At 31.9% G+C, this 21,958-nt stretch overlaps 1 protein-coding gene across 1 annotated transcript; it reads left to right on the top strand.

The window, feature by feature from the left end:
• The first annotated feature begins 15,180 nt into the window (after positions 1-15,180).
• Positions 15,181-15,717, top strand: LOC134254783 (uncharacterized). The gene has a single exon (XM_062737307.1). It carries the CDS (start codon positions 15,181-15,183, stop codon positions 15,715-15,717), a length of 537 nt encoding a protein of 178 aa, XP_062593291.1.
• The last annotated feature ends 6,241 nt before the right edge of the window (positions 15,718-21,958 follow it).

Below are 21,958 nucleotides of genomic sequence, written 5' to 3' on the forward strand. Positions count from 1 at the left end.
GGCCTGGATATCTAATATCTGAAAAATAATCCCTTTCGTGTTCATGTTCTTCTTCGCCCTATAACTATAGTCCTGCTGGACACGTTTTTACAGGTGACGTAAAAATAGTTCGTAATGAGGACCTTAGATCACTTATTTTAAAAGGTCCTAAAGATAGGGAACCCCAATCCTTCAACTGGCGTCGGAATTTCATAAATATTATGGATTATTTTGAAAATTACGCCAGACGATAGGCAAGATATGAAAAAGAAGACATCGACACCTTGTCAGAATGGATTAAATGTATCAGATCCATGTTAAAGTCACGTATTAAAAGATTGAGGGGCAAAATGAAAACCATCTATCCTTCTGTGTTCAATAAACCAGAAGTGAAAAAAGAATTAGCTTACACGATCAGTACGTACTGGTTCCTGCCGACAAAGCAGGTAACAACATTGTCTTCTTTTGTAAGGCTCATTACAGACCCTGAGACGTGCTACTACCCCACACGCTCGCTGCACGAACGGTACACGAACGCTACACGGTTTGCACGAAACGCTGCACGGTTTACACGAAACGCTACACGGTTTGCACGAAACGCTACACGGTTTACACGAAACGCTTTGCACGAAAGGCTGCACGGTTTACACGAAAGGCTGCACGAAACGCTTTGTACACGTTTCTCACACGCTTTGTGCACGATTCTCGCACGGTTTGGCCTCGGTTTGGATTTTTCTACTCGGAATATCTCGGGCATTTTTACCTCTTTATCATTAATTCTATGAAAATAGCTCAAAAACCACATTAAGCAGCTGTTTAAATTAAATTTAGTACACTTGTATTATAAAAACCGATAGAAATATTCAATACTCTGACGGTTGTAATTAATTGATGAATAATTGTCAGTTCGAATTTATTTATTTATTTATCCAACTGTTTAAAAACGAAATGCCGATATCGTAAATGACCGTTTAAAAAATACAATTTTCATATACAGGTATTAATCATTCATTTCGATGTAATATTTTAACGAGTATAATTTGATAAATTGATTTAATAAGTTGAACACAAATTCTATTTCTCACCTCAGGAATATAAACTCATTGAGTTTTAATAATATTGATTATATTGCATGTGTTTGATTTCCGTATGCGGATTATTATTTTTTTATTTTGATTTTAAATTATAAATTAAATTTGCCTATATACTCTACTAACAATTAATGAAACATTTTAAAGATTTTTTACGCAAGCATTATCAATAGGAGGGAAACCGGTAAAGGGCGTAAATGGGGGGGGGGTGGGTTAATGTGATCTATTAATCTATTCTATTCTTTTTCTCTTTTTACATGAAGCTTATCAAATTACATCAGTATACCCATCATATTGTTAAATTCTTCATTTCAAAACAAGACTAAAAGTATGTTTGTATGTGTACATTTTTTATAGTCGCGGCATTTGACCATAAATTGTACATACAATATAGATCGATCTTTATACCGGCATTCAGGTATATTACAAGAAAACTGAAATATCTTACATAAAATAAAAAGTATGTGATATATTAAACAAATAATACACATTTATTCGTGATTTACTCCCAAGCTTTTCTTACATGCAATTCAAATAAAGAGTACCATATCAGTTCTGTTTGTTTTACTGTTTACGGCTAGAAATTCAGATTTACAAATAAAAGATGAAATCCGCTGATTTATAAGTTGTACCCATCAAATAGTTATAGAACCATTTTATTTTTTAAAAAATCCAGTCGTAATTTCCAGGTGTCATTAAGTCGTGAACTCAACATGTATATATAGCAATTAATTCATTTGCATTTTGCAATGCCCTCGGAGCCCGTGATCGCTATTGTAAATGACCTTGATCACAGTTGAAAGGCGGAAAGAAGATTCCAATACATTTATAAGGGGTGTATCTGTGCAAACATTTAACAACGAATTTAAACAAGAATAGAAAATAAAGCATTTAATTAAACTAACATTAGATTGAAAGCTACATCAAAAAATTAAAGACTGAACTGTCTAGTAATTTAATTTAACACCACCCCCCCCCCTCGTTTATAAAGATATGGTCGTCAGTGCACGTGAATTAAAATTATAAAATCCATTTTTGACAATAATGAGCAACAAGTTTTATGTATTAAAAGATATTAAATGACACATCTTTTCAAATGTAAAGACAAGAGCGGAGTCCTGATATATTTTTGATTTAATTTTTCAAAAAAAGAATATTACCAGTATTTCTTTCTTTCTTTGAGAAAAAAATGTTTAAGAGGCCACGATCGGGTTGATACATGTAGTATATTGAATACAATGCCCTTAAAATTGTTGAACATAGCTGATTTAAATTTATTTGAACACATTTTCTTTAGAAGTAAAAGAAATCAAACAAATATAAATCATACATTACCGTTTAATTTAATTTTGTTGTTCCATTTTTTTTTTATTTTTACTCCTATACATGTAATATCACAAGCATAACTAATTCAATTATAAAATACTAATAGAATTTTACATCCTGACCCATCGATAACCATATTTAAAATGAAATGAAATGATTTCCGAATGAATCTTACACGATTCTTGCACGAAAGTCGCACGTTTCTCACACGGTTCTTACACGAAAGTCGCACGTTTCTCACACGCTTTTCGCACGCTCGCTACACGGTTTGCACGAAACGCTTTGGAGCTTACACGAAACGCTGCACGGTTTACACTAACCGCTACACGGTTTGCATGAAACGCTGCACGGTTTACACGAAACGCTACACGGTTTGCACGAAACGGAAAGCGCACGAAAGCCACACGCTTTTTTGGGGTAGTAGTACGTCTCAGGGTCTGTATATAAATTGCATTCTAGAAGAACTTGGATTTAATTCTACAAGTGGTAATCCTACTTATACATATACTTCTCTTTCTAAGGAAGAAATTCTTCAAAATCACCTGTCAGTTTTGAATACTTTTAATATTCCACAGAGCCAAAATGAATTTGAACTACCTTATATATACTGGATTCCGAAACTTCATAAGAATCCTTACAAACAAAGATACATTGCAGGTTCCATTAAATGTTCAACCAAGCCTCTTTCGTTACTTCTCACTAAAATATTGAGAGTAGTGAAGGAAAAACTTCAAGAGTACTGTACAACTATATATTCAAGAAGTGGTGTAAATCAGATGTGAATACTTAAAAATTCTAAAGAACTTTTGGACAATTTGAAATCACAAGACTTTACAAAAATCAACAGCATAAAACTTACGACTTTTCAACTTTATACACAACAATTCCCCACGACAAATTACAATCCAGGCTTTTTGATATCATTGACAGCTGCTTCTTCAACAAAAATGGAACTCGTAAGTTTACTTACCTCTTCATTGGTCATTTGAAAAAATATGTTGTTAAAACAGATTCTGATTGCACACATAAGTACTCTGAAGTTGACATCAAGAAAATGCTTGAGTTTCTGATCAACAATATCTATGTGGTTTTTGGAGACCAGGTCTTCCAACAATCTATTGGAATTCCCATGGGTACAAATTGCGCTCCGTTATTAGCAGACTTATTTTTATATTCATATGAAGCAGAATTTATGCAAAATCCTTTACGTGAAAAGAAGAAAACACTTGCCGTGGCCTTCAACTCGACATTTTGATGTATCGACGACGTATTGTCGACTAATAATGATAATTTCCATTCCTACGTCGACACGATATATCCTGGTGAGTTTGAGATATAAGATACCACAGAGTCTGACACCTCTGCTTCATACTCGGATATTTTACTTGAGAAAGACACTAATGGTAATCTAACAACCAAGCTATATAATAAACGTGATGACTTAAGTTTAACTTTTCTATCGTCAACTTCCCTTAATTATGCAGCAATATACCTTCATCACCTGCATACGGAGTATTTATATCTCAGTTGATTCGATACACAAGAGCATGCTCTACGTATGAACAATTTCTTAAACGAGGTAAATTATTGACAAGCAAGTTGGTGAAACAAAAATATCAACAGTCTCGTTTAAAGTTCATTTCGTAAGTTGTATATTCGATACAATGACCTTGTCAGCAAATAAAATTTATCATTGAATGAAATGCTGACTGACGTTTTTCATACCAATTGTTAGTCCATTATTTATACACAGAACTGACCACGGATTTTTTCCGTTATTTCCTGATTATGACAAAGAGCACACGGCGGGTGTGACCGGTCGGCAGGGGATGCTCACTCCTCCATGGCACCTGATCCCACCTCTGATGTTTCGGAGGTCCGTGTTTGCTCTGCTCTTATTTTGTATATCTGTTTAATTGACGTTGAGATTGAATACTGTTCGTTATTTCCATATCCTTGTACTATAATTTTGAATTCTATAGACTTCAATGGAACGTATACTACAGGAGGCACTTCACCAAGACGTCACCACGTGACGTCTATAATTAGAAAATATGCCTTAATGAAAAAGTGAAAAGTTTACCACTGCCCCGGCAATAATCATTTCCAATTTATAATAATAGTTATGTTAAAACGTCTGTGTACCATGAAAAGTGCTGCTAGAATCCTATTGTCCTCTTATAGAAATAATAATTTAAATATTTCAGACGAAACCTTCCAAAAGTTTTACATTTTGTTCATAGCATCGAAAAAAAAAAATGCATCAATTCCCGTAAACCATGCGATTCTAGCAGCACTTTCCAACCACAAAATGATAAGAACTTTTGATAGAAAAAAAAATTAAGTTTCGATGTATGCAGCGTAGTGTTGAACTTTTGCATCTTTTTTTTGTTATGAACGACAGAGGAAAGGCTGATCGGCAAGTAAACACCCTCCCTGCTTTAATTTTACGAAGAAATTGCAGAATTATATCACTATTCCATATTCATGCGCTTTATTCCAACAAGAATCACAGATGATATTCATTCTAAATGCTTTTAAACTCTAAATTCTTGTGTTTGTTAACATTAATTTTTGTTACTTTTCACTTTCACTCTACTACTACAAGATCAACAGTTATAACGTCACGGATCTGGTATGTAACCTCTGTGATAACTACAGAGGCCCAGGAATGACAGAATTAAATCAATCTTATATATCAATTTTAAGAAATTGTTATCTCTAAATCTCACGTCATATAGCCTATTATCACGTCATAGCATATAGGCAAGTAATATATTAGGTTGTAACTTTAACCTACCTGGTCATTGCAAAGTTTAAATTTCCATTTCCTCTGAATATTTAAAAATAGATGCGCCGATGTTTGTAGGGGAGGAAGGGATGGTAAAGCTATTTATATCTAAACTAATAGTCATTATTATCATGTGTTTTATTGCAACATGAAGATTGTTTACAGCTAGTTTACTGTGACTGGTCAACAGAAGAAAAAACTTCCTCTAGGCATATGATCCAAATTCTTGGATTTCAAGGATACGTGGTTATAGTTTGTAATGATTTAAAATGTGTAAAGTCTACAAGAAATCGATCACTGTACTTTAGCTACGTTTACCTGAGCTCAAAGACCACACTGTAAAAAATAAGTGTTTTATAAATAAACACCATATTGCAACAGATAATAAACACTTCAACGTGTTTAGAATTTAAACATCTCAAGACAAGTTTAAGAAATAAACACGTTAAAATGTTTAAATTGTGAACATATGATGTTTAATATTCAACACTTCAAAACACAAAATGTTTAAATATTCAACACTGAATAAACACAAAGAGTTTACTACATAAACACCTTAAGTGTTTAAAATTTAAACATTTTATGTTTCATAAATAAACGTGTTCAACCTAAACCCATTAAACACTAAAACATGCTTATTCGAGGCAACAGATAATAATCTCTTAAACATGTTTAAAGGTCAATTTTTAAACACTTTAAGGTGTTTATTTTACAAAATAGATTAGTACTTAAAATTGTTTAAAAGTGTTCAACATTTTTATTTGAAACAAATATAAATCAGTACAAAATACACTTTGGTTAATAAGGAATAAATTATTTGTTTTACATTAAGCTTTTTAAAATTTATAATAATTGATTTTTTGTTGATTGAGGGTTCAAACTTTATAAACAGCTGAAACATTAAATAACATACCAACACATGGATACATTATTCAATTTTAGTTGAAAAAAATAGAATTCTCAAAATAAACTAGCATTAACATGTAAAACCTGCCTCTTTAAACTAAACTCCAATAAATTGGTGTCGGAAGGGGGTTCTTTGAAATATGAAAAAAAGAAATACATTATCGCTTAAAAAAATGAAATGCTTTTCATCAATAAAATTTAAAACTTTTTTTAATAGGCTAGATCATCTTTTACATCTTTTGAATAATTTGATAAATAAAACAAGCAAAATGATGAATAAATATGATACAAAAAACTGAAAATAATATTTGTTGTTTGGGTACAGCATGTATAATATGTACTTGTATTACACTTATAAATCTAGTTGTAAATGGTACAAGTTTATACTTTCACAAATATTCAGAATTTTAACCAAATAAAAAAATATTTTTTTTCCATTTTTGAATTGTAAAGGACCAATTCTTGCAACTTAACAAGATGCTGGGGTATCACTCGCTCAATATCCATATCATATTCTAACTGAGTTAAACAGTCTAGCTCCTCTGGTTGCAGGTAAAATTCAGGCTCTTCTACAACGGATGATGATCTTTAGTTTTCCATTCTCCAAAATTGTATTCACCCAAAGTAGTTCTAATTCCTTCATATCCTGAAATATGGATGAAAACATATTCACTATGCAAATTCAGATAATTATCTGTAAAGGAATACATAAAGATAAAAAAGGTTGTTATTGTTCATGCCAATTTTAATTTATTATCATGCATACTGAAAAGCAAGTTTGGAATAAAACTCTGCAATCAATTCAAATACCTGTAAATTATACATGTATAAACGTACAGTCTGTACACTAAAAAAATGTTCATGTACCTGAAGGAGCAACCCATAAGCAAAAATTAAGAAAATTGAGGGGAGGCTTCCTTCTCCCAAGGCATTTTGTATCATGAAGGATATGGAAATAACGAACAGTATTCAATCTCAACGTCCATTAAACAAATATACAAAACAAGAGCAGAGCAAACACGGACCTCCGAAACATCAGAGGTGGGATCAGGTGCCATGGAGGAGTGAGCATCCCCTGCCGACCGGTCACACCCGCCGTGTGCTCGTTGTCATAATCAGGAAATAACGGAAAAAATCCGTGGTCAATTCAGTGTATAAATAATGGACTAACATTTGGTATGAAAAACGTCAGTCATGTATCACATTCCCTCAAAAAAGTAAAGTTTCCTTAAAGAATACATGTATGTGCACGGGCTGGAGATAAAATTATTGTTGGTAGATGCGCTTGCTGCAGATCTCTAGCGTAATAGATTTATGTATTAGTTATAGGCAAATACATAAAAACCATAACTCTACAGATCTGCAGCTAGTACATGTGCGAGTGTGGTATTTTTGCATGTTAAGGAGCATAAATATTAGCAACAGGAGATAGCTAATTGGATTATTTTCATTTCTCAGGAACCAATGGTGTGTGTGTGTGTGTGTTTTTGGGGGGGGGGGTCTTTTAAGACTCACCTCTCACGGTGAAGTATGATCTGCGTGATGAATCTTTCGCAGAATCTTTATGACATATTGCTTTTTTGGATATCCTATTTTACCTTTTGATCGGACACATATTTAAGTTGCCTTAGCAAAAACATGGACCCTACCACTATATTTATATGTGAGGCGGGGTATCATTTAATTAGGTCATTGCTCATAGTACCTCCAAGTTTTTTTTGTCGTTTACCAAAAATAAAAAAAGAAAATAAACTGACCAATATCAATCCAACTTCCTGTATCCTTCATACAACTTCCAAAAGTCTACTTTTGAATGAAACATTATATTATCCACGCCTTCTGTAAATAAAAAAAATTATTGTTCTTGAATTTTTGTTCATTTTGATATCATTTTTCTTTATCAAAGACTTTCCAGAGTTTCTCTCATAATTTTTCTCAGTGTAAATTACCTTTCTATGAACATCCTAGATGCTGAATGACGTTTTTCTTACTAATTGTTTTTCCGATGTTTATGCCTAGTAAAGATCAAGATTTTTACCGGCATACAAAAGGGTCGTTAAGGTAATTCACTCCTCAGGTTTTTAGAAAAGTTCACGCAGAAGCTTTTACTTCAAAACTACTAGTCAAAATTCAATTTTTATGACATATTTATTTTCAACAATGTAAATTTTTTATCATTCAATGAAAAAACTGCTCAAAAATCAACAAAGAAGCAAGATTTATGAGGGACTATTTCTTTTGGTGGAAGGATATTTAGCAGAAATTCTGCAAATCTGCACATTTATAAAATTTAATGTAATGGAAATTTAGCCCCACATACTTTTACTTGGAGAATATTTCCCATTTTGATATTCCTAAAAGTATTTAATATAGGTCTTAATTTGTATTTTTAGACTAGGTTTTACACCTTCCATCGACAAACTTTCCCAAAAAATGAAAATATATGAAAGAAGTCAGGGTCAAATTTACACCATTTTTAGCCTGAAAATCACATATTTTGACAAATATTTCAAAATTAACATCACTGACCCCACCTTTCTTTCTTTATTTTAAAGTACTCGATACTTGTGACTGATCAGCACTCAAGTCGTAAAAAGTTTGATATAAGAAAATTTTTTTATTGCCTATTAAGTTTTTTAATACCCCAAATATGTTATTTTTTAGTGCAAAAAGGTCAAACAATAATTTACGCGCATTAATTTGCAAGATTTTTTCAATGTTATATATTATTCAAACTATTTTGCCAAAAATAAGATTATATTTATTGCCTTGCTTACATCTAATCAAATATAATAAGGGTTAAAGTAATAAACCTAAGAGATGAAATTTAAGTGCAAAAAGGTCAACTTAAATGTACCGTAGATCAGTAGGATGCACACTGACCCCCTATTTTCTTTGCAATTTTGAGTTACACTTTATGAGTACTTATCAAAAATATACTTCTCAAAAAATCCTTGATATAACAAACTTGAGGAGTGACTTACCTTAAGCAATATACAATCAATCATTGGAACTTTATTCACAGGCAACTAAGCCACATATGATTCTTATATGAGTATTAAATGATTCCCATATGATTGATTTCAGATAATGATCATAGAAAAAGGGCATCATATGTGAATCATATGAAGCAAATCATATGATTTACATATGATCCACAAATGTGAATCATACAAAAAAAACTACATATGATTTTCAAATGAATGATTAAGTGTGTTTCAAGCCATTCACATATGAGAATCATATGAAAAGGGCATCATATGTAAATCATATGCAACACTAATGTGTGTTCTCTTTCATTATTTTTCACATTCTTGTACACTTGTTAAAATCTGATATTTCTGTTTTAGATGAAAATCCATTACATTACAATGATCTATCTTCAATATTTAAATATTTTAAAATATCTTCGAATGCTTAAACAACTTTTTTGATAAAAGTATTGTCATAAAGAGAAATAAATTATTTTTTACAGTGTACATTCTAAACAAGAAAATATACAAACAAATCAGTAGCATTTGTCGATATTTTAAAATGAGTACAACTTATAAGATCTCAGCAAAATGATTAAGTAGTTAAACATGTATACATGTACTTATAAATAACATAATTAGGTCATGTCCTTGAAAAAATATATAATATGACACGAGAGTATCCACAACAAAATTGAAATATCAGCAATAACATTTGTCATGAATGTATTCTCTATTGTAAATTCAAGAAAAATCAAGTTATTTGATATTCCAGCATACAAATAAGAATGGAATATCTCTAAAGGTCAAATTCAGAAAAGATTGTATACATCCTTCATATTTCTCCGTTCGCGGTAGCTTAGTCGGTAGAGCGCTCTCTCCGTGATCGGGAGGTCGTGAGTTCGTATCTCGGCCACGACTGACCTAGTCGTTAAAGTGGGTAGCAACTGTTCCTTCGGCATGCTCTCAGCACTTTGAAGTGAAAGTTGCGGGTCTTTCGGATGAGACCTTAAATACCGAGGTCCCGTGTCAGCGGCAGGCGTTGGCACGATAAAGATACCTACTGCTCAATAGCACTGAGTGCCGAGTACAGGTCAAAATTTGAAGCCCTTAACCGGCATACGGTGACGTCTCCATATGAGTGAAAAATTCTCGAGAGGGACATTAAACAATATATAATCAATCAATCAATCCTTTACATTCCATAACGATTCCATTTCATGTATTTCCCTGTTCTTTTTCTTTCTGTATCTTTCAATGTTTTCATTTGTCCTCCCTCTGATCTGACCATTTTTGAGAATCCCTTTGCACTGTACCAAAAATGCAAAACCACCAGTTCTCCTCTTCCGGAACAACTTTTTGTGGCACAGAATGGTCTTTTCAAAAATTTCAGAAATAAAAAATAAAATAATTCTTAAATCACTTCATATTAAAATCATAAAAAGCATTTTTTTTTATTTTGACAATTGAATTTTTAATGTTTAAATAGTAATATTCATGAATTCAAATTGCCAAAAATTAAAAAGATTCCGACTCAAATATATTACTTTTTGACAAAAGAAATTACAGACAAGTAGAGAAGTAATGATGTTAAGCAGTGATTCTGTGGTCATACACTATTGATCTGAGATCTTTGAAGTCGATATTTGGGTTGTTGTTTGGTCAGAGCAATGGCATGAATAATCCTCTTACAATAATTCGTAGTCAACTGAAAACGGTCTTGTAAGATGATCTGTAAGTTCAAGGATAGCGAATCCTTTAGATGACGTCATTGAATTACATTCATGTAATTTATACAATCCTCTGAAGTGATGCTGTGCTGCTGATGTCACATGTAGTCTACCATATTTTTTGCGAACATTGGGTGTTCAATGTTAATTATTTATGTTTTATAGATTAGATACGGCGCTGTGCGTAACATTTAAAGCTCTTGCAATTGTAGATTGTAGTACCCCTGCTTGCAATCACCCATTTTCCTTTTTGTGCCATGAAGCATTCAGATGCAGCATTTTTAGGAAGCGTCCTTGTCCAATTAAAATCAGATTCAAAATATCGAGAACCCCTGCTTTTGACAGACTCTTTTGTACCTGAAGGAATTGCATCAGAATTCATCAATTGAAAATTGAGATCAAAATTTTAGGGTAAAATTTGCAAAATCAGGTCTTCTTTGTCTGTGAGAATTTTATTATAGATGTAAAGTTAACAATTGCATTAAAAATCATGCATTTCATTCATCATATCCAAAAAAAAATAAAAGGTATGACAAAACTATCATACATTTTTCAGGGCATTGTTCCTACTATGCATTTCTTTTTTTTTTTTTGAAGAGTATACTTATTATATTGGTTCATGTACAATATACGTCTCAAAGTCTATACAATATTACATTTTTTTAACCAAAGTCTTGGCTCCAATATATATGTTATATCTTATAATATTGCATAATTAGATATACTATCTAACGTGGAACAGCCCAAAATAATACTAAGTCATGGATCATGAATGATTGCAGAAGTATTGTATCTTGATGAAGGGGTTATCCTGTTACATATGAAAAAAACCATTTCCATTTATTCGAGTTTTATTTTCTTAATAATGTTTTTAATGCTTGTGAAAATATTGCAATGTTTCTAACATTTAATGGAAGAGAAACTTTCCTCTCTATTTATTGGTAGCTAGGCACAGGATCAGTATTTAAGTCGATAATCATTAGTTAGGAGCTTTTATGAAAATAATGCTTGTTATCTGTTTAAGATAGACATAAAATGAAAAGGCGCAGTTTTACTTAAGCAGGGTTCTCCATGAGCTGTTTTAATATGTTGCTCCCGACACAGTAAAACTTTTTCCGACACAGTAACGATTCAGATTTCATGCATGCGACACAGTAAAAATTTTGCCGACACAGTAAGAGTTGCGATTATTAGAAAATCTAAACACACAAATTCTCTCTTACTGAAACTTAAAGCCATATATGGCGTATGTACAATGAAAATTATTAAGACTAATATCATAAGAACTTTTTGTTTGTATCATTACTTTATATAAAGATAGAACTTTTCCGAAAATTACTAAATATAAGTCAATTGCATTATAAAGATAGCACATTTTCATTTGGATTCTCGGAATTTTCTCCGGCTCGGAAGAAAATACAAAAGATTTAATAACACATTGCATAGAAGATAAAATCGTATGATTAGTTGAAACGAGGTGTTCTCCGTGTCCAGAATTGTATGAATAGTTTTAATTTAAATGTATTAACTATATTTCTTTACTTAATTCTGTATTATTTAAAATTGTATTGTTTGATCAGTTACGCCATATATGTCTTTAAATCAAACAACTCTACCGTCTTTCATTTTGAAAAGTTATAACACTCATTACTAGGGCTTCAACTTGAATAATTAATCAATTATCTCCTTCACCCTCGCCGGACTTTATGCATGACGGAACAAAGACAATTAAATTCTTTTCACAATTCAATGTACTGGTTTATTTGTGGTTGCAGTTTCAGTTTGTTGGTAGTTGAAATAAAACACACTGTATTATTTATGAAAAATATTTTAAAAGTCTTTTCTATAGATCGCGAGTCACGGCTCTAGAATTATGTAAAGACTTCAAGTCAAATATAACATCGCACCGAAGTCATTTAAATGATGCAAATAAATTGCCGACAATTTTGAAATTTCAGCGTGTTCAAGGAACTCTTTAAAATATTTTACTGTCCTAAAGTTCTTTTTGTTTGTAATGCGGTAACTCGATGAAGAAACCTGATAAATAAAGACGGTAAATCTACTTTAAAAAATGTTAAGTATCTCTACTGTCGGCTAGAATTTCCTCTGCTTTTCAGATTGTTTTTTTTTCCCTTTTATAAGAATGTACGGCCATTTGTGTAACGATTAAGCGATTTTTAAATAAGTGTGTGCTTGTTATTTTTTGTAATTATTATGAATTGTGATTCAGTTGTGAATTTGTAAGCGAAAATACCGCGAAATATAAGTGCTTTGCGTAAACTCTGCAACACAGTAAAATCGCAAATGATGGAGAACCCTGCTTAAGTCGAGGATTACTACTGATAGGATTTTTGATAACACAAAATTTGGAAAAGGATGTATACTCCTTTTTTACAAAAGGTTTGCGTACTATGTCATTCCAATCCATTTTCAGGTAAATAAGTTGAAGAATGTTTTCAAAATCTTTTGCATTTTCATGTATAACTACATATCTGTCGTATTCTCAAGTTTTGTAGCTTCTTTAAATTGCTGGCAGTGTGTCACCCTTTTATCTACAATATTTACAGGATATATGGTATTTTTTTATTCGAACGAACGAAAGTGGGTAAAGAAGTATACAATAGGCTCTACGAAGATGTCCAGATTTTTTGACAAAACAAAATAACTCCCAGGATTTTAATGTATTCATCAATTCTTTATTGTTTACATAGATAAAATTGAATTAACGTATAGTTTTAATATGCCTTAAAGACGTTAATGGTGATATGTCTAACAAGCTCTAGATCTATGATAGACTTTTTTCTTAACTTTTTCAATCGTAAACTTCACTTACATATGCAGCAATATGCCTCTTTTACATATATCTGCATACGGAGTTGATCTCTCTAAGTTGATAAGATACCTAAAAGCATGCTCTACATATGTATATATTCTAAAATGAGATAAGTAATTGACAAACAAGTTGATTAAATAAGATTATTCAGCAGTCTTATTCAAAGTCATTATTTAGTTACTTCTATGGTCGATACAATATCCTGGTAAGAAATTACAATTTATCGTTGAGTCAAATGATGGTGACGTCTATTGATACACTGAACTGCCAACGGATTTTCCAGTTATTTCCCGACCATGATACAGTGCAGGGAACTAATTTTGTTACATAAACCAGCATCAGGATCAGCATAAGTAGGATCAGGATATAACTAGCATCAGCATCAGCATTTAAAAAAACAGTATTACTTGGATCCGCATCAGCATGCAAAGGAAAGAACTAGCATTGACCAAAGTAAATACAGATAAAGGAAAGTCATTTAACACAAGTTACAAATAAAATTACCCCTAAAACTATTTTAATGGCTTAAAATAGCGATGCTGTTTTTGAATTATTCACTTCCGGCGAGATAATCCTACTCCTGGTAGCATTACTAGCATTGACCTAATTCTTAGTTTCAAACCAACATCAGGATAAGGATCAAACCAGGATCAGGATAAGGATAACTAGCATCAAAATCAGCAAGCAAAGGAAGCATCAAAATCAGCAAGCATAGGAAGCACCAAAATCAGCATTGATGCTGTAACAAAATTATTTTAGGAGCTCGAGAACACGACTACTTTGACCGGTCGGCTGGAGATGCTCCCTCCTCCATGGCACATGAAACCATTTCCAATATTTTTAGGTCCATGTTCGTTCTCCAATTTTGTATTGTTTTATGTACTTTGATATTGAATACTGTTTGTCATCTATATATTATCCTTCACCTGTCAATAAACATGCACAAGAAATGACTGTCCGTTATTATCAAAGATAATAAGAGACACATTTTTTAAAACATGAAAAGACTTAAAAATATGCCAGTCTTTATTTTCACAATTATAATATCATCTGATCCGTTTTCTTTGATACACTTATTAATCTCACATTTTTGTTAGTATAGATAGGCGTTCAAGGATCAAATACCAGATTTTGCTCAATAATCGCTCTTTGGTGTCCTCCGAATTCTATGCAATGTTCGTCATTAGAGATTCTCAATATTGACACAAGGGATACAAAAAAAAGAACCAGTCAATCAGTTTCATGACATTGAAATGAAATCGCCAGAAGAGATGACATTTCCTCCTCAATCAGAAAAGTAAATTATATAACCATCGACCACTTAAATATTGCACATTTATCTGCTTTGGAACCTGATAAATTCTTGGTCAGTGATGACTGGGGAAACCTTATTCAGTCTGACATGAAAGGAAACATCTTATGGAAAAAATCAACTAATATTTCGGGTATTCGAGGTAGTCATTCGGTCACAACAGAAGGACAACTTCTTTACACATATTTCAATATTAATGCCATATATGTCTCCCAACAAACTAGGAATCGGAACAAGGAAATGGAAAATGGAGCAATTTACTCCTCTTATATCAATGAATACGTATTGGTGGGGATGGAGAAAAAGAATTTCATGGAGGTGACTGAAAAAATAGTCAGATTTAGCAAAGGATGGGTGAAGCTACAAAATATCAATTTGAATGATAAAAGACAAATTTTTTATCTAATTGCATGTTTTATCACAGAGAATATAAACGGTGACATTTGTACCTCTGACTACCTTGCCAGTAAGGTTGTGGTGGTGACAGGGACAGAAGAGTACCGGTTCTCTTACTCTGGTCACCAGGGTCAGATCGGATTCCGTCCCTGTGGAATCTGTACAGATGTCCAGGGACATATTGTGGTGTGTAATGGCTATGAAGATTTTAGTCACCAGTGCTCTAGTGTTCACCTGCTAGACATGGATGGTCAATTTCTATCTTTCCTTCACACCACCGGATGTCCGCCATTTCCCAGTGCTCTCTGTATCAACCATCATCAAATTCTGATCGTGAGTTTAGCCAGTCCAACCGTTAAAGTGTATTTACACTGCAAATAAGAATAAAATTCTACGTACTGCAATGCTTCAATAATCATAATATCGTGTTTCACTTGCAGGTTTTATTTTGTTCAGCGATATTTTTTGTATATGTATATTTCAAAAAAGTATATTTTTTATAAACGTTAAATCAACCGAAAAGATAAACTGTTTTTTTTATCTTCATAGTCAATAAATTGAGATATTTCATATTCCAGCACCTACGTTTTAGTAACAGATATCTTTATGTTCTGAATTGGTTGTCTTAAAAAATTTCTTACTACTTTCCTTTTTAAAACAATAATAATAATGGTCTAGCTATATAGGGGCCTGTATTAAAATTAGAGCTCCACAAAAATGGGGAAGAACACAGTAATTTGGCAAAGGGAAAAAGATATCCTAATTTTGTTTATTCTGAGCATGACATATTAATGAGGTTCGGTCTTGTTTTAGGTAGGCATAAATGATAAGTGCAAAACTGATCAACACATCACAGTGCATCATTAAGGGCTACCTGATATTTACATTATATAAATTGCATTCTAGAAGAACTTGGATTTAATTCTACAAGTGGTAATCCTACTTATACATATTCTTCTCTATCTAAGGAAGAAATTCTTCAGAATCACCTGTCAGTTTTGAATACTTTTAATATTCCACAGAGCCAAAATGAATTTGAACTACCTTATATATATTGGATTCCGAAACTTCATAAGAGTCCTTACAAACAAATATACATTGCAGGTTCCAGTAAATGTTCAACCAAGCCTCTTTCGTTACTTCTCACTAAAATATTGACACTAGTGAAGGAAAAACTTCAAGAGTACTGTACAACTATATATCCAAGAACTGGTGTAAATCAGATGTGGATACTTAAAAATTCTAAAGAACTTTTGGACAATTTGAAATCACAAGACTTTACAAAAATCAACAGCATAAAAAGTTACGACTTTTCAACTTTATACACAACAATTCCCCACGACAAATTAAAATCCAGGCTTTTTGATATCATTGACAGCTGCTTCTTCAACAAAAATGGAACTCGTAAGTTTACTTACCTCTTCATTGGTCATTTGAAAAATTATTTTGTTAAAACAGATTCTGATTGCACACATAAGTACTCTGAAGTTGACATCAAGAAGATGCTTGAGTTTCTGATCGACAATATCTATGTGGTTTTTGGAGACCAGGTATTCCAACAATCTATTGGAATTCCCATGGGTACAAATTGCGCTCCGTTATTAGCAGACTTATTTTTATATTCATATGAAGCAGAATTTATGCAAAATCTTTTACGTGAAAAGAAGAAAACACTTGCTGTGGCCTTCAACTCGACATTTAGATATATCGACGACGTATTGTCAATTAATAATGATAATTTCCATTCATACGTCGACACGATATATCCTGGTGAGCTTGAGATAAAAGATACCACAGAGTCCGACACTTCTGCTTCATACTTGGATATTTTACTTGAAAAAGACACTAATGGTAATATAACAACTAAGCTTTATGACAAACGTGATGATTTTATATTTTCTGTCGTCAACTTCCATTACTTATGCAGCAGTATACCTTCATCACCTGCATACGGAGTATTTATATCTCAGTTGATTCGATATGCAAGAGCATGCTCTGCGTATGAACAGTTTCTTAAACGAGGTAAATTATTGACAAGCAAGTTGATGAAACAAGAATATCAACAGTCTCGTTTAAAGTCATCATTTCGTAAATTCTATGGTCGATACAATGACCTTGTCAGCAAATACAATTTATCATTGAATGGAATGCTGAATGACGTTTTTCATACCAATTGTTTTTTTTTTTTTTTTTTTTTCAAAATCATTTATTCAATAATGTACAATATAACAAGGAGGCAAAACTTCCGCAGAAGCCCTCTAGTAATACCACACCAGGGGTGCCATGAGCTCCCTGGATCGATATAATATTATATAATGTATCTCCAATATTTGAAAACAGAATTTTTTCATATTATACTTATATATATTATTATTGACGTTTCATTTTCTTACATGTACATATACTTAAACATCTCAAGCAAATTGGAACCATTTTCATATTGCTATTAAAGTCTACCATTATACTATTATATGATTATTGACTTCATTTTCGTACATATACATAAATATCTCAAAGCATATTTAAGCATTTTTTTTATATATAATAACAAATTATACGTTTAACACAAACCGAGAATGACCCTTGTTGCAGTGGAGATTGTGTGGAGAAAAAAAAGAAAAAAAGTCTATATCAATCTCACTGTAACTAGTATTTAGGGCCAGGTCACCCTCAAATACGGGTCTTTTTATGTTTTACAGCTAATAAACAATATGTAGAGATTTGTGATAATAAAATTAGATTGTAAAAAAAAAAAACATATCACAATGAATGTATTGTACAAAGACATGAATATTTTTTCCTCACATACATGTATATAGTTTGATCTGGCTTTACATCTTCATTTTATGATATTCATCTTGAACATACTTTAAACATAAAGTTTCCAATTACATGAAAAATGACATGGTAAAAAAAAAAATTAAAAAAAAAAAAAAATTGTGTGCCTTATAGTAGATTAAAAAATGTGAATACATGTACTATTATATACATGTTTATAGTTTATCACGGCATGGGATACTGCCATTTACAGAATTAATACTGTCATTAGTACTATACCTAGTATAAGAGGGAATTTTGAAACATATGATTTATTTTCATTTTGAAATTTGTCAAATCATGTGATTGTAATAGTAAAAAATTCGATTTCATTTCATTTTTGAATGCATTTTTAATACTGAAGTCAGTTATTTTTATATTCTCATATTTAATTTTATTTCTTGTTTTCCATATGACCCATTTAAAGATACATATTAAGATGTTAACAACGGTTCTTTGGGTTTGCGGTTCCTTCAAGTATCCTAATATTATTGTTTGTTGGTCAATTTGTAAAGTTCCATTTATTTGTAGCACATTTTTAATTATATCTTCTAGTAATTTGAGTGTTGGTTTCACTTTTGTGCAATGGTAAAAGAGGTGTTGTTGATTTTCTCTATGATTTTTACACAAGTTGCATAAACCATTGGATAGTCCGATTTTACATAATTTATCTTCGATGTACAAAATATTATGCACGCATTTCCATTGGAATTCTTGAATTTTATTTTTAACTTTCAATTTTGAAATACTGTCCCAAACTAAGTTCCACTGTATGTTATTTTGACATATATTTTCCCATTTTTCTTGACATTTTGGAATTAGTGTCTTGTTTAATAGTGTTTCTATGTCCTTTAACTTAATATCTTCATATGTTACCACATTATTCGTATCTCTTTTTATGAGTAAATTATTATTCAATTTATAAGGGAGTTTTGTTTCGCTTTTAGGTATTGAGTTATTTCTTTTCAGTATTGAATAAAATAGTTTAGGAATGGCTGATTTTATTTTACTATATTCAAATATCCAACATCTTTTGTCTAATAATTTATTAAAAATGGTGTCATTATATTTAAAACAATTTTCCGCTTCATTCCAAATGTCTTTAATTTTTAATAAACCGCTTTTGATAAATGATTCCACATATAGGCCTTTCCCTCGGAATTGAATAAGTTTATTACCAAATAGTGAGAGGTTGAGTATTTCCTCTCGGTTCTCTGGTTCGAATTTTGACTGAAATTCGCTATATGCGATGAGTGCTTTTTTATAAAAACTAGACATGTTATTTAAGGAAATTGGAGATAAATCTGAACAAGTGCATAAAAAATATTCCTGATTTGAATGCATATCTTTACTCTGTAACCAGTATTTACCAATAGCATTCCATGTTTCTAACTTTGAATGCATGATTTTATAAATTGTTTTTATTTGTTTACTTTTTATAAAGTTAAAGATATTTATCATGTTCATCCCTCCTTCATTCTTGCCTAAGCAGCACACATTTCTGTCAATTTTATTCAATTTATTATCCCAAATAAAAGACCAGACAATATCATTTATTTGTTTTGCATATATATCAGGTATTCCCCTCATTTCGATTTCATAGCCAATAATTGGAATTATCAAATTTTTTATTATCAAAGTTTTCCCTTTGAATGTAAGGTTTCTAGTTTTCCAGACATGCAAGCTGTTCTTTATTTTTTCTATTTTTTCCAACCATATTGCATTAGTATCAATACCATATCCATGATTTACACCCAAAGTTTTTATATTAGTTTTTATCCACTGTATCTTTTTAAATTTTGGTGTTTTACCTTTTGATTTGCCTATAAACAGGCCCTTTGTTTTCGAGAAATTGATTTTTGCCCCAGAGGCTTTTTCATATATTTCTAACACATTGAAGGAATGTATTATAGATTCTTCGTCCTTATTAAAAAGTTGTGTATCGTCTGCGAACATATTTATCTTACATTCTATTTTTTCATCTTTGTTAGGAATTAAAATACCCTTTATCTGCGGATTTTGTCTAATAGCACAGGCCATAGGCTCTATTTGAAGAACATATAGCAATGGAGCAATAGGGCAGCCTTGTCTTGCCGATCTTGAGATTGGAAAGTATTTAGATACAAATCCATTAGTTTTAATGCATGTTTTTTTATTAATAAGAAGCATTTTTATCCAATCGCAATATTTTTTACCAAAGTTAAATCTTTTTAATGTTGCTTCTACCCAACCCCATTCAATTCTATCGAACGCTTTTTGTTGATCTAGAAATATAATTGCTCCTTCTAAATCTTCATTATCAGCATAATCAATAATATCTTGAATCAGTCTATTTGCATCACTTATGTTTCTGCCTTTAACAAATCCTTTTTGGTCTGGGTGAATTAATTTCGGTAGAACTTTTTTTAATCTCTCGGCGAGTATTTTAGCTATAATTTTATAATCATTGTTCAGCATTGTTAAAGGTCTCCAGTTTTTTATATCTTCTCTTTCATTCCCTTTATGTATTAATGAGATGACTCCTTTTGTTTGCGAGTCACAAAGTGTAGCCTTATGAAAAATGTGTTTTATAACTTTTGAAAATTCAGTTTTAATTATATCCCAGTATATCTGATAAAAAGTTGATAAAATCCCGTCTTCACCGGGAGATTTATTTGGCTTTAATGACATCACTGCTAGATATATTTCTTGATCGCTTATATCACTATCGAGCATGTTTACATCATAATCGTCTAATTTACATTGTACTTCCGCTAATAATAGTTCCCCACTTTCACTATCCCAACCTTCCGTATTTAGTAATTTGTAATAAAAATTAATTTGCTCTTCGATGATTGAATCAATGTCAGTTTTATAGGTACCATTTTCTGTTTTTATTCTATTCCACAATTTTTTCTCTCCATTACTCTTTTCTAATTGAAAGAAATATTTCGAAGGAGCTTCTCCTTCTTTAAACCATCTACATTTTGATCGTATTATTGCCGCTTCTGTCTTATCTATATAAATTTCTTTTATTTTTTGCTCAAGGTCATTTTGATACTTTTTATTTGTCATAGGATTGTTTTTAATTTCTTCTAATTCTTTTTCTAATTTCTCTAGTTTTTGTTTATTAACATTTAATTTTTTTGACATCTCAATACACAACGTTTTTATCTTATATTTAGTTAAGTCCCACCAGTATAGAATATCCTGACAGTTAACTAAGCTTTTCTTGTAATTTTCCCAGAATTCAACAAATGTTTTTCGGAAGTCGTCGTTTGTTAATGTTTTATGATTCATTGTCCATAACCCAATACCAATTGTTAGTCCATTATTTATACACTGAATTGACCACGGATTTTTTCCGTTATGTCCTGATTATGACAACGAGCACACGGCGGGTGTGACCGGTCGGCAGGGGATGCTCACTCCTCCATGGCACCTGATCCCACCTCTGATGTTTCGGAGGTCCGTGTTTGCTCTGCACTTATTTTGTATATTTGTTTAATGGACGTTGAGATTGAATACTGTTCGTTATTTCCATATCCTTCTGATAGGTACTCTTGGAAACCTTATATTGTAAAAAAGGCATTGTTGGATTTGTCCTATCTTTTATTTATAATTACCTTGACATGCCATGTAAAATTGACTGATGGGGAGATGAGATATTTGCTATCCCTTATCTCACCAGAAATAGCACAATCTATCATTTTCTTGTGGTCTCGCTGAATCCTGATGGTGTGCGCCAAACCAAAAAGTGTTTTGTCGGTACAAACGCCAATGCCAGATCGATCGTTTCTTATGAGATGCGCTGCACTAAAATTGA

The sequence above is a fragment of the Saccostrea cucullata genome, unplaced genomic scaffold, assembly GCF_032062105.1.
Source record: "Saccostrea cucullata isolate Sc308-1 unplaced genomic scaffold, CSIRO_AGI_Scuc_v1 ctg1401, whole genome shotgun sequence".
Taxonomy (NCBI): domain Eukaryota; kingdom Metazoa; phylum Mollusca; class Bivalvia; order Ostreida; family Ostreidae; genus Saccostrea; species Saccostrea cuccullata.